The 18,776-nt window shown below is 34.0% G+C and overlaps 2 protein-coding genes across 7 annotated transcripts; one reads left to right on the top strand and one right to left on the bottom strand.

Moving 5' to 3' along the window:
- Positions 1 to 3,620: 3,620 nt before the first annotated feature.
- Positions 3,621 to 5,479, bottom strand: LOC140864213 (large ribosomal subunit protein eL15). The gene is made up of 4 exons (XM_073268223.1): positions 5,394 to 5,479; positions 5,063 to 5,229; positions 4,493 to 4,690; positions 3,621 to 4,027 (listed from the first exon to the last, which is right to left on the bottom strand). Exons 1-4 carry the CDS (start codon positions 5,395 to 5,397, stop codon positions 3,782 to 3,784), a joined length of 615 nt encoding a protein of 204 aa, XP_073124324.1. The 5' UTR covers positions 5,398 to 5,479; the 3' UTR covers positions 3,621 to 3,781.
- A 4,104-nt stretch (positions 5,480 to 9,583) lies between these two features.
- LOC140863787 (uncharacterized) lies at positions 9,584 to 16,530 on the top strand. 6 transcript variants are annotated; one of them, XM_073267441.1, is made up of 16 exons: positions 9,584 to 10,010; positions 10,181 to 10,511; positions 10,634 to 11,016; positions 11,386 to 11,809; positions 11,882 to 12,091; positions 12,182 to 12,274; positions 12,476 to 12,592; positions 12,676 to 13,116; positions 13,206 to 13,463; positions 13,551 to 13,795; positions 13,909 to 14,109; positions 14,200 to 14,307; positions 14,408 to 14,477; positions 14,560 to 14,667; positions 14,774 to 14,860; positions 16,156 to 16,530. In XM_073267441.1, the coding sequence occupies exons 2-15, from the start codon at positions 10,239 to 10,241 to the stop codon at positions 14,858 to 14,860; spliced, it is 3,018 nt and encodes a 1,005-aa protein (XP_073123542.1). In that variant the 5' UTR covers positions 9,584 to 10,010; positions 10,181 to 10,238; the 3' UTR covers positions 16,156 to 16,530. The 6 variants fall into 6 exon arrangements, with proteins under 6 accessions (XP_073123542.1, XP_073123543.1, XP_073123541.1 ...); XM_073267442.1 differs by having other exon boundaries at positions 10,201 to 10,511; XM_073267440.1 differs by having other exon boundaries at positions 9,584 to 9,916.
- Positions 16,531 to 18,776: the final 2,246 nt, after the last annotated feature.

Raw genomic sequence — 18,776 nt, forward strand, 5'->3', positions numbered from 1 at the left:
TTAAGATATGAATTTTTCAAGATAACTGCGCGCTGAAAACTAGAGGCAGAACTTTTCGGGCTATGGCGTGATTTTTCCTGCGCCGTGGCGTGAACCGAGGATTTTGAAGAAGTGAAAACAGAACTTTTCAGGCTATGGCGTGACTTTTCTACGCCATGGCGCGACACGGACTGAAAAAATATTAATTTTCTAACATTAAAAGTTGCGATTTTTTTGGGGCTTTATTGGATGGGCTTTCAACCACATATAAAAGGGGACATATCAGACGTGGGAAAGGGTTCCGGATCGCAGCAGAGAGAACACAACGCAGAGGCGGCTACTGCTACTTCTTGGGAGATTTTCTTATTCTTTTCTTTGATTTTATTTTTACTTTTCATGATTATAAACTTTGTTTGATAATGATTTTATTTATTGAGTAGTTTTCCCTTTCGATCAAGGCCACGTGATTGGGCCAGACAATTTATGTATAAAACTCATTTGTTTATTTGAGATTTTTCAGACTTGATAGATTTTATTGATTATCGAATTTATATTTGTCTTACAAATTTCTTGGCCAGTTATTTGTTTGCTTGTTAATCGATTCCAAGTCGACAGAGGAGGTCTCGAATTCGATCACTTTGATATTCAACATAGTGTAAAACTGACTAGAAATAGAATTCGGTTTCATTATGCGGTTTAGGTGTTTACTGAATTTTCACAGTTATTCATGCATTCAAATTTGATTAGAATTACGAAATATTAGTTCATCAATATTTGAATAGGTTTGATTGTTCTGGAAATAGACTTTCGAACGAATTAGGAAAATTCCCGTGAATTAAGATTAAGTCTAATGTCTTAGATCAATTTCTTGTTACATGAGTTGTCTGGTACCTACGTGAGTCCTTGATCGAACTTTTCCCAATTTTGAAGTAATCCAAAGTTTTCTGCTGCGTTTTAATTAATTTAATTTTAATTGAAATTTTATTTATTAGTTAAAAATCTAAATCATCTTTATTCATTAGTCTAGATTAAGTAGAAATAAATATATTTTGGTAATCATATATTTACAGTCCCTGTGGGTTCGACACTTGGACCTTTGTTCACTATATTATTATTTGACCTGGTACGCTTGTCAGTTGAATTTATTTACACCGATTAACGCGGTCAACGCAGCAACAGAGACGATAGCAAGCCGAGAGTTTGACTCTCTATCTTTAAGACAAATTTGCCCGCCTAGGTGCTTACGGGTTGATCAAAGTGTCTCCCAAGATAGAACGCTATCTCCAACTTCGATTAGTAGCACTACAAAACCGAAGCACTTCGAACACTTCAAAGTGTTTTAGAAACTCAGAAGTATGAGTATGCAAGAGGAAAGAAGAGAATCAGAAATGAGCGAGTTGGACTGAATGCAGATGGGGTCTATTTATGGACGTTGGAAGGCTGCCTCGAACAGTCGCACCACTTCACTGCACACATGGCCGAGGAGACGCAATGGTTTGGTCTGAAGAGACGCACCCGTTCAGCCGAAATGACGCACTGGTTCGGACCAAAAGGTCGCGTCCCTTTGTGAAAAGTTGCACTTTTCGGGCTGAATGGTTGCACTGATTCGGAAGCAAAAATAAAATATTTAATTGATTTTTGTCCAAAAAAGTTATATCATGTTAAAGCCCAGCCCATGCCCACGCCCATGTCCGTGCCGGGCGGTCAGACGGCGGCGCGCGTGTGGCTAATGGTTCGAACCTAGCATAGTCTAGGTCCGCTCCCTTTAACAAACATGGGTACCCCTTGGGGCCCCAACCCATTGTCTCATTTTAGGCTATATATGTAGACATTTATTGCCACATTTAACCAATGTGGGACTATGAGCATCAATGTCTCATTTACCACCTTTATTCCAACAACAATTGTCAAACAATTTTTCCAACAAATCTTTGGGTTGATACATAATTAAAATTTTGAAATCAACTATTGTCATCATCAATAACTTTCGATATACAGCAAAAATGCTGCATTGCAGAAACTATTATTAAAACTGATATAATATATTTGATTCCCATTAACAATAATTTAAAACAATGTATTTTATATATGTATAATTTATAATTTTTGATAAAGAAATATACGTTCTTGAGCTGCTTTTGCAACAAGTAATGAAACTAATGAAACTGCAGATATATTTGAGTCAAAAAGAAAATGTTGAAAAAGAGGTATAGATTGCTAGTTTTAGAGTGTGAGAATCCAAAAATTATCTTATTTTTGTTATATTTTGAGAATAAACTAATATATTATTAAACAAAGTCACTAACAATTACAACAGATAAAAGAAAAAGTGAAAGTGTAACCTTGTCATCACAACCAGTCATAAAACTAGCTGCCCTAGCTAAAGTATGAGTTATTTTTTTGTTACATAGATATAAATATATTATATTGAGTAGATCTTTTGTGAGCCGATGTCACAGATCTATATTCGTCAGATGGATCGACTTGGTCCATATTTGTCGTAAAAAAATTTATTTTTGGCATAAAACTAATATTTTTTACGGGTCAGGTCGGAAACTCATCTTACAAAATTGACTCATGGGATGATCTCATATAAATTGTGTATTACATTATGCCTGATAGCTTGATTTGCGGATTCTTTTAACAAAACATTCCTGCATCTTGAAGGGAAAGACAGAGGTACAAAAGTAAAGCACGAAGGAGTCCACCCTTTTAAGCAAAGTACTCAAAATGCCATTATGTTGTTTTAGAAGATTGAAGTATTTTTCAACTTAGTGTGACTTATTATTATTTTTTTCTTAATTGGGGTACTCGTCAAAGACCCTCTAGTCTTTATCTTTAATCATTAATACTATTGTCACTCTCACTTTCTATCCATATCCACGTTCTCAAAGTTCATAATTAGCCATGATTTTATTTGTGTGTAGTTGGTGACTGTCTTACATGGAGGACAACCCATTAGCCCATATGGATGAGACCCACTATGTCTTTTGGTACATGTATAATTGTTGATTTGGTGCCTGGAGGCACGAGGTAGATCTACAATCTTAGTCATTCATTAGTTGAGTGTTGGCTATATGGAGCATTCCGATTCTAAACTTGATAATTTGCATGACTCTAAAACGTGATAATGCCCCAGCATGTTAGTTTCCTGATCAACAAAGCGAATGCAGCAAAGAGGCCATCTCGATCAGTTACTCGGGGCAGTTGGGATAGATCAAAGGCTTTTGCACAATGGAGTGACTTAAGTTGGAGAACAAAACCACATGTATTGTAGTGCAATAATAGTAAAAAGATTTGAGCATACTCTTGGTAATATTTTGTCTACACAACGAACAACAATTGCTCGCTTCTATATCCAATGCCACCTTAGGTTTCTTCACATCTAGATGTAACTTCATACTTAGTGGCACCCCAAATTTAGACAAGTGTGGATCTATCGGCCAGGTTTGTTATCGACCGGAGAGGAAACACAATCAAGATCTCACACGTTGGAAGTCAGTATATCTTCAAATGAGTTTGATTTCCCAAAAGGGAGACCAAATTTAAGCCTTCTCATGGCATAATATTTAGAAGCATTTAGCAAGTACAAATCAATGGAAGAAAAGAGGACTAACGACACTTCCATCAAGGCAAAAAAGTATTAGACTCGGTAGATAAGATTAAAGAGTTCAAAATTATGGAATACAACGATGGGTTTCAAATTCTCGGTCAAACACAAACTCCATGCTCAACAAATAACATTGAAAATTACTGATGCAGAGTCAAAATATTCAAGTTGGAGTAACAAAACATAACAAAATCAACGATAACGGCGAAGAGACAATGTTTGGTTCCTCTTCCATGTAGCCCTTCTTGAAGGGCGTGCTTTGTGGTGAAGGTGGCCTTTCCCTCGTAGACCTCTGTATTTCTTTCCTGCTGAGGTGAGTCCCCTCAGTTCTCTGTGTTTGTGAACTGGATCGCAAATCCAGTTAATCCTTGGGTCATTCCGGATTGTAGTATGGGCAGGATCGATCAAGATAACTTCAAAATACTTGTAGGTAGAGTCCTGAAATTTAGGAAGGACAAAGAACATGGCCTTTTAAGTAAATTGGAAGATAGGATGTCTTCATCAAAGCACGAAAAACCCGACAATCATAACTAGTTAATAAAGTCCATTGTGCACAAGCCAGCTTTTCTTAGGTCCTTTGACCCAAAGTTCGGTTAAAAAGATTTAAATAGCACTTCAAATCACATAATCCACCACAGAGATATATCATGCCCAAGCTGTACCTACTTAAGATTGTTCAATCAATGTTTTTGGCTTCTGATTCTTTTCTAGAAGCGGATGGAGGAATGTCTCACAATCAAGTAAACCACGGGACGATTGACAACCCAAGTATTCTAACAGTCAATGAATGTTTCGCATGTTCACACCCATGCACGTAAGTTATCATGGTTACAGCAGTAAGGCAGAACAAAATTTTTCTATAGCTAATGCAAAGAGAAATGTTAACAAATAAAAAATGCAAACCTCGTTGATCCAATAGGAATTCAAAACCCTCAGCCCACCCAGTTTCCTTCCAGCACGCTCTTCCGCGACGGAACGTTTGCTGCGCTGAAATTTCAGCTGCGTAACACCCTGGTTGGTGGGCTTTCCATACACAATACCCTTAGGAACCGGCCTCTTCCTTCCACCCCGTCTTACACGGACACGGTAGATAACATATCCCTGGTAGATATCAATAATACCACAGATCAGCGACAACATGATGAAGCATAAACATTTACCTGGGTACCAAGAAAGCCACAATCTTATGACAGCCAGGAGCTAAGGATAAAAAAGTAAATCGATTGCATTGCATTTCTCAACAGCCCATCAAAAAGACATGAAAATAATTCATATTTACTAAATCGCACAATCAGGAAAAGCAACTACATCACAAAACTAGTAACATGAATTCAGTCCGAACCTCCACACCGAGAGAAACGAAAACCAAAAATAAAATCGAACATAAAAATATATATCAACCAAAACACCACGCGACCATTATGATTATGACATTCTCTAAAAAAAACCATCAAGCATCCATAATCCGCTCACTTGCTTAGCCTTGTAACCGAGGCGTCGGGCCTTGTCGGGGCGAGTCGAGTGAGTGACTCGAACAACAGACGGAAGCTGACGGTACTCCCAGCAGCGCACCCTTAGCAAGAACCTCATGACATCAGATTGCTTTTTCTTCCACAACTCCGATACGTACGTGTACGCACCTGCAATGTAAATCAACCCCAGCTAAACAAATCATCAAATGAGAAAAATCAAAACAGATAATTTAAGATAGAATAAATTGATTTAAATGAATCGACAACAAATTGATCTGCCAATTCAATTGCAACGACAAAATTAGGTTTCGCAAAGATCAGCCAAGACGCACCCATTGTTGCTGCTGCAGTGGCGGAAGCAGAGGCCGAGTTTAGAGTTTTTAGGGTTTTACAAAAGTTCAAAAGTTTGGGCTTTTTCGTAATTGGTCCTCATTTTTGTGTGTACAGTATTTTGGGCCTAACTTTTTGGGCTCTATGAGGCCTTCGTTACTGGGTTTTCAGTGTGAGCCTGAGGAACCCTGCGCTGTTTTTCAGACCCAACATAGCTTTTATGCAGTAGCAAAGTGGAGCAGTCATGGACCGCCGATCCATGTATATGTATATAATATTAAAAGTTTTTGACGTTAAATAATTTTATGTGAAGTTACGGTTGTATGTGTACGCGAGTTTTTTTACTTGATTTTGTTAGTTGAACGTTTTGCTATAGAGTTAATTGATTTGGTGATGATCTCAAAGACAACAACAGTTACACAAGCACCAATTTCTCTACTCAAGTTGTATGTTTTGTTACTTTTTGATTTCTTTCACTCCTTTAGTGGTTTTGATATTGTGATAAGATTTAAATTATTCGTAATAACTCTATTATATTTATGTTGGGGATGTATTTGTGTAGCAGTTTCATCACATTTTGCATATTTTCATTCATTTTCGTCGGGAGATGGTTGGAAATCAAGTGAATTATCTAAGTGATGATAAGACATTGACCGTTGGAGATTTTTTTCGTGTTTTTTTTATTCATTTTCGAAAATAATATGGTTGAGTTCTTTATGAGATTTGGTGTCATGTAATTGAATTTTTTTCCTGTAAATTTTAAGATGGAACTGCGTGAAACACTCAAGGGTCTGAGAGCATTTATTGAAGAAAGATCCAGAGTTCCTAATGATATGCGGTGCAATATACAAATTTTGGTGTTGTGAACTCAAAGAAGACCGATAATTCATCGACGCTTTCAAAATTATCAAGAAAATCTCCTTACTCTCTGGTCTTCTCCCATGTTCAGAGCCTCCATGTATGAAACTATCAGTTTTTCATTCCTAAAATATTTCACACAAATATGTTAATCATAGGTTAATACTTAATATTTGGTCTTTGTTTAGTATTTTGGTTTTCAAATAAATTTATATTGACAAATTTTGGTTGTTTTGTTATTTTTCAATTTACTAAAACCTCCAAAATTGTTGTATACATAGATAGAGATAGCGTACATTCGGAATGTGATTCAGTTAGCCTTTTATTGGTGGATGTTTCTAATTTAAAATATACAATCTTCACTTTTCTTTTGGAGGTTTAATGTACTCGAAGGAATTTCATTACTAAAAAATATTGTGTTCATCGTACGTTTTACTGTGTTTTGTTTTGTGTGCGCACGAATTTATTAGTTTTAACTTGGTTAATCTGATTGGTGTTCAGAGATTGTGTATTGTGGATTGTTTCGGTACTTTGTTAGGCTGGATAATTTAAGGTTCATGTCTGGTTAAATTCAGGAGTTGGATGACAATGAAGAACTTTAGCTGATTTTCATCTTTATATTTGTCTTTCATCAAATATGATGGCATAATTTTGTAATCATGTCATTCAACTAAAGTCATATGACATATATTTCATTTATTTTTGCTCTAGATGTCGATCGTTTTAATTCTATTTTCAACAATATTTTTTTGTTAATGAAAATATTGAATCCATAGACTCTTTGAAAAGGCGACATATATGATGTGCTAACAACACAACAGATTTTTGTTTTGTTACTTTTTTCCAATTTTTGGATGAAACATTCTTCATGTTATTTTTTGTTTGTTTTTTGAAATCTTCTTCATGTTGTTTTTGTTAATTATTTTCTAAGACGTAAGATCACTTACCTTTTTATGTATATATATATGTATATATATAAAGTTTCTTTCAAGTGGTCACCTATCATGTCCGCTATCATGCCCACCAATGATGTGGTACTATTTTATTGGACCTATAATTTATCACATCTTTATCACATTCAATAGAATAGTGTCACATCATTGGTGGGCATAGTAGTGGGCATGATAGATGGACACTTGAAAGAAACTCTATATATATATATATATATGTTATTTCTTAATATGAACTACCCTTTGAATTTGTTTGTATTTGGTATTATTTCTTTGTTGTATGTATACCTTGAGTTCATTTCAAGGTCAAACATGTTACGATTATTTATACTGTTGGAGAGAAATTTGAAGCTTGCAATTGGGAGATTGGTAAAACTTGCAATTGAACACATTCCCATTCATTGGTCCTATGTGGTAGCATAGCTTTGAAATTTTATGGTAAACTGAAATCTAATAGAATGTCTTAATTTCTCATTTCTGTATTTAAATGTTGATCGTTTAATTCTACCATCAACAATTCTTCTTGCTATTGAAAATACTGAGTCTATTGCATTTTTAGAAAGTGACATACAAGATATGGCGATAACAAAAAAGATTTCAATTGTGAGCCAAAATACAATTATTATTTTAGATTGCCCATAGTGAGAAGATCTGGAGATGCAAGAATTGGGCGTTTTTTGCCCACAGGGGCATAGGCGAGTTGGTAAGGTCTGATGTGACGTGTGAAGAGATTTTCTAGTGTTGCGGGTTCGATCCTCGTGTGGAGCATACTTCCTGCTGAAATATTATGGGGGTATGCCGTATGGTCTGGGGGTTGGCCATGTTGCTCACTCTTTCAAGTTTTTGTCGCTCGTGCACATCCCTCGATTTAACGTTCGCATGTGCAATGAGTCTCTGACTCATGTAAAATGTAGTCTCCTTCGAGGTCAACCTTTTCGAAGAATTGGGCGTTTTTAAAAAAAAATTAAGACAACAATTTTGTAAAAAACGTTGTATTTGGTCTACGACATCGGTTATTTGGAAATCGTTGTCTATTTGTGTTTTTATTTTGAACGTTTTTTTTAAATAAACAACTGTTATTTTGAATCGTTGTTTTTGTGCGTGGTTTTTTGGGCTAATAGACTTCGGTTATTTGAGACTGTTTTCTTGTGAATGGTTATTTGTTGATACATCTATATCTATACCTATATATTAAGTAAAAAGGTCTTACAGAAACTGTTTGGTCTCTTGGTATGATCACACAAAATTAATAATAATTTCTATTTATTTATATATTTTCAAATTCCAAATTATTTGAAAAAACCAATGGAGCGTTTAGAAGCAATGATGGTTTAATTACTTCTTATGGTTACCATTCTTAACAAAAAAAATTATTTTTTATATTATAAATTTATTAGATTTTTTTTATTGAAATTAAGTCTAATAAAAGCAAAACAATTTTTTCGTCACACATATCGTGTGTGTGCAAATATGTTAGTTATATATAGGGATGAGATCGGATCGGGACCCGTCCCGTAACCCCTTTACCCGATTTTCGTTCTGATAAAAATTGAGATTCTTCTCCTCCCGATCTTGTATCCGAAAAGTGTCGGGCCCCGAATGTCCGGGTTTTTGTATATAATAATTAAAAACTAAAATATTTTTTAATACATTACAAATAAACTAAAACAACTACTTGGTTAATACAATAAAAACATATAATTATTCGAAATAAAAAAAATGAAAATTTATAACTCAACATTAATATTAAAACAATTAAATATAAATATAAAATAATTATTTGGGAGATAATTATAAAATATTAATATTAAAACAGATAATTAAAAAAATATATTTTTAATTTAAAAACATAATTAAAAAAATTATTAATATATTCGGTTCGGGTCGAAAATCCCGTCGGGCCGATCCCGTTCCCGAAATTGATCGGGTCGGGAAAATCCTGATCACTCGTGTCTGAAAAGATTTCGGACGAGAAAAATTCGAGACGTGAACGAGTTGAAAATCGGAAAAGGTCAGAATTTTGTCAATTTTGCCGGCCTCTAGTTATATATAAAGTAAGAACACTTTAGTGATCTTTTGGTATGATATCTCTCATGATTTTACCCTTGGATGATTATATAATTACGAAAATATCATTTTTATTATATTTTTTTTCCTTTTATGTAAATTTATTTACAAAAAATCTATTTTTTATTTTACTATTTATTATTATTATTATTATGATTATTATTTTGTTTTTTTAGTTAAAAAATGGACAATAGAAGACCGCACGGCGTATTAGTGTTTTTTTTTTTTTTTTTTTTTTTTTTTTTTTTTTTTTTTGGTGTAAAAAGACAACAGGTTTTTTAAGTAAAAAGACAACAAGGAAGACGTCGGTTATTTGGAACCTCGTTGATTTTTCCCTCAACAAATCAAGTGTATTAAATTTCTGTACAAGCAAAGTAATTAACCCTAATCGATCGAAGCATCAACCCTCCCAGCTAGCCGCATATTAGCCCTAATTCGATCGAATTCATGAGCGTCTTTCTCCTCCTTTGCTGTAACCGATTCTAAGTTTCTGCCCCCTTTCTTGAATCGATTACACCAGTTTCGATTCTAAGCATTAATCGGCTCGAGCTTCTTTCTCTGTCAGTTTCGATCCCCTTTCCTAAATCGATTCTAAGTTTCTGCTGCTCGTATGTACGTAATCGGGTCGAGCTTCGCCATTCCATCGAAAGGTGCAAATATAAACATGCTTCAGTACCCACAACACTCTATGTTGAGGAATGTTTGCATGTTTGCACATATTGTGTGAACTTCATATCATTGATTGTGAGTGGTATTGTTTGTACACTTCAATAATGGTCTCATTTGTGTTTATTTTGCATGTGTGGCTGTGTTGTTGCTGTATAAATTTGTTTACACTAACAGGATTTGGCATGTCTTGTTCATGGAACTTCGTTTTTCCTTTATCATTTCTACAATTTGTTTAACACTAACAGGCCGGATCATAATTTGCAAGATCTAAGGACCAAAATATTTCCTTAGACGAGGATAAAAATGAAGTCCCCTGAAATTGCAACTCATATTGCATTACCTGCAAAGAGAAAAAGGTCTCTCTCATCTCGGGTGGTTAGCACTCCCAGGGTATCAGCACGGAGTGGAATGACTGGAAGAAGGTCAAAATCCACTGCAAGGAAAGCATCACGACGTTCTAGTTTTACCATTGAGAAACCAGTTAAGAAAGACGATGACTCTACTGAGGACCATCCTGAAAGCTCTAGCTCACCGGAGACATTGAACAAACTTACTCAAAATACGAGGTACCTGCAGGTACGGGGTATAGTTCTGAAGTTTATGAATATTAGTACATCTTTCCTGCATTTGGGGGCCTCGAATTCCCTTTTTTCATATGCAGATGCTGCTCTTCATGCTTACTGATATTGTTGTTGCAGAACTCTGCTGCTGGGGAGCCATCAAATAACCATACTTCTGATGAGGGAATAGAAAATGGCTCGCCTTGGGAAGGAAAAGCTGATATCTGGAAGGCTTTAACTTGTTTGGTTGAGGCAGCAAACAGGAGCAAATCTTCAAAGTATGGAGCCCAAGGTTCAGTTACTAAATCACCAGCTTTACAATTCCATGACAGTGATGAACTTCTTAATAAAGCCAAGAACAAGGAACACAGGCAGAAATCAAAAGCTCAAGATGAGAATGACTATATTCCTCCAGAATCGGAAAAGCCTAAAAAACAGCGAAGAATTCGGCAGAAGAAGGCACCAAATTTTGGAGATGCAACACCCTTGCCTCGGAAACCTGCAGGTTACTTGAAAATTAAGTAAGTTCTCAGAAGCTTCATTCGTTATACCTTTCTAAAACAATTGCAGCTTTTGAATTTAACTTTGTCTTTACTCTTTTCTATTGTTGTCTTCTTACATCTGCCGGAGGCATGCGATTGTTACTCAGGACATTATTTACTCGGTTGATACAAAACAAAAGGTCAATAAACAAAAAATAATTTTAAGTGCCTATTTCCTTTCCCAAGAGTGAGCTGCTGATCCAATCTTGCTGTTTAATACATTTATTAATTAATCTGCTGAGATAAAGCAACAGTTGCAGAGCAAAGTGTATATTTTATTGCATATTTCTTTCTATTTGTTGTATATTTCTCTGTGCATTGATATGTTAACTCACTTTTTTTGATCAGCAGATTAAATCTCCACTCAATGACCCCCAATACGAAGCTTAAATTAGGGAATGACGATGATGTGACAATTGACTCCAACAAAATGAGCTTACGACAGCCCACAATGAATATGAAGGGTAAAGAAAAAGTTGGATACGCTGCCAGCGAGAAGAGTTTGGAGGGCAATACAATGTTGGAAACTACAGATACTAAAAGGAAGAAAACGTCTAGAGGTCGTACACATCTAGATAAGCTTGCTAGGAGAAGGGTTCAAGGAATTCGGAAGATGGTAAGATTAAATAAACTTGGACAGCCAGTAGGAGATGTTGCTGCTGAAATGCAAAGTTATATTGGCGTTCTAGCTCGAGAAAAGGTTAAGATAAGTTACAAGACGTGGAAGCAAGTTCCAAGTGCAGTCAAAGAATTGATTTGGGAATCTGTTAATGTAAGTAAATTAGTTTGCTTTTTCATGATTTAATATTCATATGGTTATAAAATTTTCAATTTTTTATAACAGTTGACGTATGATGTTGACCAAAGCTGGAAGAAGGGATGTTTGAGTTCGGCAAGTTCTAAGTGGCGTCAATTTAAAACCCATCTCACTCAAACTTTCATTTTGAGCAAGCTTGATAAACTGGAGGAGTTGAATGAACCACCGATTGGATATGGTATTGCACAAAATGATTGGAATTCTTTTGTCATTAGTCGCATGTCCGATGACTTCATTGTAAGTTTTTTTTTACTTGTAAAGTAAGTTGATCATTTGTTAATTTTTGGAATAAATAAATTTTATATGTTGAATGTTTCACTTGTCTAGAAACTGAGTGAGAAACAACAAGAAAGAAGAAAGCAGAACTTGTACCCCCATCGCCTTGCTCGTAAAGGATATGCACGCTATGCCGAAGAAATAGTAAGTTTTCGAAATTGGTGATTGGACAGTTGTGTTTTCGAAAATTTGTTTCATGCTGATTTTCGTGTTCTAAGTCATCTTGTGCTCAAGTGCTTGTTTGATTTATATCAAATACATTCTACATACACACAACACATTATGCATACATTGGAAAACACACTCTTTTGTTGGTATATATCATTCGATTGTTATTTTTTGTAGGCAAATGAATTATGTGATGATGTTGAGATCAATAGAGCTATTATTTGGAAGAAAGGACGAGTCAATAAAGAAGGGGAATTCGAAGGAAACGCCTTGCAATTGACAGTAGACAAGATTGTGAGATTGCACTACATCACAATCTATTGTTTTATTTCAATGAAATCTTGTAGAGTAATTATTTCTTTTCAATTCCATGACAGGATGATTACATACAACAAAAGCGTGAGGGTACGCTGAATATGATGGGGACAAAAGAAGATATTCTGACAAAAGCACTGGAATCATACGAACATAGTGGGCGTGTGAGGGCTGTTGGAGGTCATATAACTCCAACATTATATTTTAATGTTGGTAGAATACGGAAGAGTGTTGATATTGACAGAGATTTGATTATCGAGCAAAAGAAGGAGTTGTTGGAGACTAGGAAATTAATATCAGAACAAGATGCACGAATACAAAAACTTGAAGCATTTGTGCTCAAAAAAGGTGCTTGGGTCAGTGAGATTGATGACAAAAGCAGTTGCTCGGTGAAGTTACATCAGCTGAATGAACCCTTTTTGAAAACCGACAACAATTTGCCCAATTATGAGGATTTGGATAACGATGAGATGGAAGTTGTGGACAAATCTGTTGCTCTACAGGTATTTAATTACTTGTCGCAATATATTTTACTTAATATTTGTGAAACAAAGAGTTAGTGCTACTCATTGACCTCGTTATTTGTTTCTAGGGTAAACCGGTTGTTTTGACATTGGAGTCTAGCACAGAAATTGTTGCTTATGGAACAGTTGTTGAGGTCAATGGACCTGATAAATTGCTTTATGGTGTTCCATTACCATTGAATTGCATGCGTGTATCCATCGATGAAGCACTACAAAAATCAGCACGTTTGCCGATTCCAATTATTCCCTATGAATGTGAACTTGTTGGTGATGTTGTGGGAACACATGTGGCTTGGCCAATACACTTGATAGTCTTACGACATGAGGTACATGTGTACTTATATTTTTGTGTAAATTGTGATGAATTCTTTAGTATTTCAATTACGTAACATGTTTACAATCACATTAATTAGAAGCGTCAAAAAAAGAAAACTGTTCATGTTGAAAACAACCAGCCGTTGGCTTCAAGCGTGCCAAGATCATTGCGCATGTTGTACTATTATTGTAAGCATGCTCTTCGTGATGGTAAGAAATTACCAGTGCTTTTGGATCATGGGTTATTTGAAGATGATTATGAGCTGAATTTGCACATTGACGACATCGGTCCTTTATATCACTTCGAGCCACTTTCAGGAAATTGTGTAGTTGCCTACATGTGGTAAGTCTTTCAGCAACTTTATTTATTTTTGTAATTTAGTATTAGTGTATAAAATATATAACTTTATTGGTATCACATTTAGTATAATGATTTTCTTTCATTTGAAATGGTAGGCATCTTTATAAAAATCTGGTGAAGGAAAAGAAAAGCGATAAATTCATATTTGTAAATCCACATAGTATCCCATATTTGCAAAAAACTACAGAAGACAAAACAGGTAAAATTGAACGGTTGAACCTGAGAGCGAGTGTTTTAGCAGATAGGCTGAGTCAGGCATCAGTGAATCAATTGGTTTTGGTGCCAAGTAATCTCGGGTAAGTAAGAATTAAGTACAATACCATTTTCTGTTTTATTCTCGACAATTTAGCGAATTTTTGCGGTACTAATTATGTGTTTGTGTGTAGTTGTCATTGGATTCTCACTGTCATTGAACCTTACAAAGAGACCGTTTATTTGCTAGATTCCCTAAGTCATCGCATTCGCGATGAGGATTGGAAATATGTGGTGGAAATGTGAGTTCAAATTCCGTTTTATTAAGCATTTAATTTAGTTGAGATTGTTGGATTCCCTAAGCCATCTCATACATCAACTTTTATCAATGTATATATGAAGGGCGTTGGGATTGTTTAATTCAAATAAGGGAAGAAAAGGAAGAAAAAATGTGCAATGGGATGTAATACAGGTATGTATACTTTTGTACCGAGCTGATTTTCTAATATTGGTATTACTTTTCGTTAACAATTTTACATTTTTAATTAATTTAGGCTCCTCGACAACCAGATACGAAACAATGTGGTTATTATGTAATGAAATTTATGAAACAAATTACTGAAGAAGTTTCAAGTATCGAGAGGGATTCACTGCGATCGATAGTACTATTTTCTCTCTTATCTTAAATAATTTGAATTGATCTATATATCATTTTACAAATTCATTTAATGATCCGTTTTTCATAATATAATGTATGTGTGTTCCCAGTTCACGAAAGCAGAGTACACTATGGAAGAAATTGATGAGGTGCGCTCCGAGGTGGCTGAATGCATACAAGATCATATCTATGATTAGGTATATACATGGTTTTCATAATTTTGAGTTTTTAACCAACGGTGTTTAACCATTGGTATATACAAAAAAAATGTATGGATGGATGTAGGTGGTTTTAAATCGAGTTCAGAGCATTGGTATATCCAACAATACGGAATTCTGAATCGATGGTTTTGAATATATGTTAGGATATTGTCATCTCTCGGTGCCAAGATCAGCTTTCATTTCTGCCTATTTGCATTTCTTTGAGTTTCCGATCTGTTCATGTTCCAATAAATCCATCTAGATGTACATCAGAAAGTGGAACACCTCCATTAGCATCTTCTTTTCATTCAAGATTTTGTTCGCATCCTTGCCTGCCCACTGCTTTCATCATTGCGGTATCTGTGATCTGTCTTTTGGTTATCTGCTGGATTTCGATTAGAATGTGCTCTTGTGATTATAGGTAATAAATCTTGGTGTATTTGATGGATGCGACTTGTTTCAATTCTGATCAGAGATTCTAATTTCCGAATTTTCAGATTTTAAATCTGGTCGTAGTGTGTGCAAAAGTTGAAATGACATTTTAATAAATTATAAAACTTGCACTATAGTTCTGGTCTAATTTTTCGCTTTATCTCACACCTTGAAGTGTGTTTCGGTGGTTCATCAAATATGTTTGTTAATTTCGTGATGATACCACCATCCAAGTTCTATCTACCAGCTATTGGTTTTTTGATTGTGTCTGAGTGATTTCATCAAAATTTGTGGAAGGTTTCTTTGAGGAAATAGTCCGACATGCCTAATCTGTTATCAGATGGGAATTATTGTGATTACCGGATAGAATGGTTGTGTTAATGTGTCATCCCTGAAAGTTACCTTGTGGGTTTGGTAGGTCGTTTACTGAGTGATTAACGAGTAAAGACGGCTCTCGGGATGCGGCATTTGTGTGGTGTAATTTAATGTAATGGGTGGTGGACTGGTGGGGTCATAGTTGTAGAAACACTCTTTTATTGCACTCTTTTATTTTTTTGCAACAAGTTTGGCTTTTTAGTAGTGTCATGCGAGCGAAGTTGTTCAAATGTGTTGTGAGGATAATTTTAATTTTTAAATATTATTTATCTTAATCTTATTTAATTAATACTTAGTTTGATGTGTCTTGCGTGATTAAACATTGTTGCTTACGGTTCAGATTTTAGATCTGGATTTTTTTGTTAGTGGCTGGGTGTTTAGATATTTTTATGCAAGCATTATATTATTGGACTCCGTCTTTACTTCCATAGTTTTGCTGCCGTTATAAGTTTCTTACTTCTACATTTGTTTCTTTTATGTTGTAGGCCTATTCATTGTTTTGTGATATCTGATCGAGGCCCGTTACATCCCAAAGAGAGAGAAGGTCTGGATTGACATGGCTTAATGTTAGCAGAGGAATTGCTTTGAGTGATTTTGTGTCGTCTTGTTTCAGAAAGTCTTTGGCAATGAAAATACAAGGCTTGTGGCACAATCATTTTGTCTAGATTGACGTTTTAAACTTAATTTACTTGAAAGTTTGTGGTTTATGGCTAAATAATTTATGTTTTAGTTGGTAAGTAGATTATGATCAATTTGTTGGAATTGTACGTCATTTTGATCAACTAATTGTTTATGATGTTTTAAATATGATGGGCAACTATATTTGTAAATAGATTTAAACTAAAGACAACGGTTTTTTTATTTTCTGTAATACCGTTGTTTATTTTGATCAAAGACAACGGTTTTAAAACGTTGTGTAATCATTGTCTAACCAATCTAAGATTGGTTTTAAAACGTTGTGATCATACTCAAAGGCAACGACTAAAAAATGTAGTGTACCTGTTGTCTATTACGATCAAAGATAAGGGTGGAAAAATGTTGTAAAATCGATGCCGTTTGTTTTAAAAATATTGTCTATGACCGCATTTTTAACAACATAACGTTTAATATTAGTTTTAACCTTAATTTAACACCATTTTTTCACTCTTGTTTTTTAGTGTCTTTGTTGTAACAGTTGAGAATTGAGATAACATGTCTATTTTTTTATATGGTGCTGAGATATCTATATTTTTATATAATAACATAAAATATAGCATAAGGAAAATTGTAATTTTAGTCCGGTAATTATCTCAATTTTTATAATTCTGGTCTTTTATGTTATCAAAATTTAATTTAATTAGTTCTCTGTTATCTAATTTTTGATAATTTTAGTAATTTTTCATTAAAAAAATACTGATGTGACAATTATCGGTTCTGCATTAATGTCACGTCAACGTCACGTCGAAAAAAATATTAAAATTATCGAAAAAATAAAGATAACAGTCACAAAAGTAAATATGCAACAAGAGTATATCAATCAGCTTTGGTTCTTCATTCACAATTGCATGCGCAACACATTGTCATCATGATCTTCCCATCCAACACTCAATTCAACAAGAAGATGAAGTACACTGGCAAAGTCCTTCAGAAAATTTCTTTCAAATGCAATGTAGATACAACTATATTCACATATCAACAACATATAGGATAGGGATGCATAAGTCGAGATCATCAAGCATATTGATTGCTGCAAGCCATGACAGATTAAATAGAAACCATAATCCGACAATAACAGAGGCTTTGGGATTACGAGAAACGTTTAGTTGAATCAAAAGCTTACAGTTATACAATTTCATTGTACAATCTGATGCATTATTGGTAATCGAAGCAGCAAATAGAACTAATCCTGACAAATTATACATGAATTTTATTATTGAAGATTGTAAAGTTCTTGCAAAATACATATAATCATGCTCTTTTGTTTTTGATAAAAGGTCAGCGAATCAGGCTTTCCATACTTTAGCCAGGTGAACTGTTTCTATTCTGATCATATAGGAGGGATTATCCGTCGCTTACTCTTATTTCAAAAGTAATTATTCCTGTTTTTTGTGTAATAATCTTTACATACTATAAAAGTATGAATGCAGGGCAAAATTTTTGCATTGTGTATATACATATTTACCTTTTTGTTCTATATGAATGGAATTTTAATGAGAGTTATATAAGTAAAATTACAAAAACAATAGGGACAAAAATGACAAAATACACAAGACAATTGATTAGATGTAATAATTGATTGCGTGTAATAATATCCTACATTTAACTTCCATCTTAATAGAATTTATTTAATTCTATAACTTCCATTTTAACTATTGATTGCGTCAAATTGTCTAAAAAATTATCATACATAAAATTTATATGTTTTTATATCATTTTTATTTTATTCATGTATTTGTAAGATTCTAATATAAAATTTTTAATACTATTTTATTATTATTCAATCGAAGATTGGATAAATGATTCATAATCATAGTAAAAACTATTATTATATACGTTATAAATCAATAATTGTTAATATTTCTTTAAGAAATATACACTCTAATATAAAAATAAATTATCATGAGGATGATTCAAATAGTATATTAATAAAAAGTTTATAACATAAATAAATGATTATAGTAAAAATTATATAGTATTTTCAAAATTTTTCAAAATATTTTAAGTAACTAGACAATTAATCAAAATTTTAATATTTATTTCAATTATTTATCATAATGATTTATTTCAAAGTCCTATGCGTTTGATAATATATTCAATACTTATATTATTTTTTCATGATTATTGTATTAGGTTGGTTGTTTAAACGATGGTTAAATTATTTCAAAGAAAAACATTGGTCAACTAAATTTATTATTGTGTAGCTTATAACCCAATAATTTTTTATATATATATTTTTTTACGAAATATACATTCTAATATAAAAATAAAATATAATGCATTTAGATGATCAGAGTTTCGATCACATGAGCAATCACCATGGGCAACTACGTGAGCAACATCTGACGTGACAATCACTCATTGGATGTACAAGGTGCCACATCAGCTGTTGCTCACGTAATTGCCCATG

Source organism: Henckelia pumila, chromosome 4 (genome assembly GCF_033568475.1).
Source record: "Henckelia pumila isolate YLH828 chromosome 4, ASM3356847v2, whole genome shotgun sequence".
Classification (NCBI taxonomy): Eukaryota; Viridiplantae; Streptophyta; class Magnoliopsida; order Lamiales; family Gesneriaceae; genus Henckelia; species Henckelia pumila.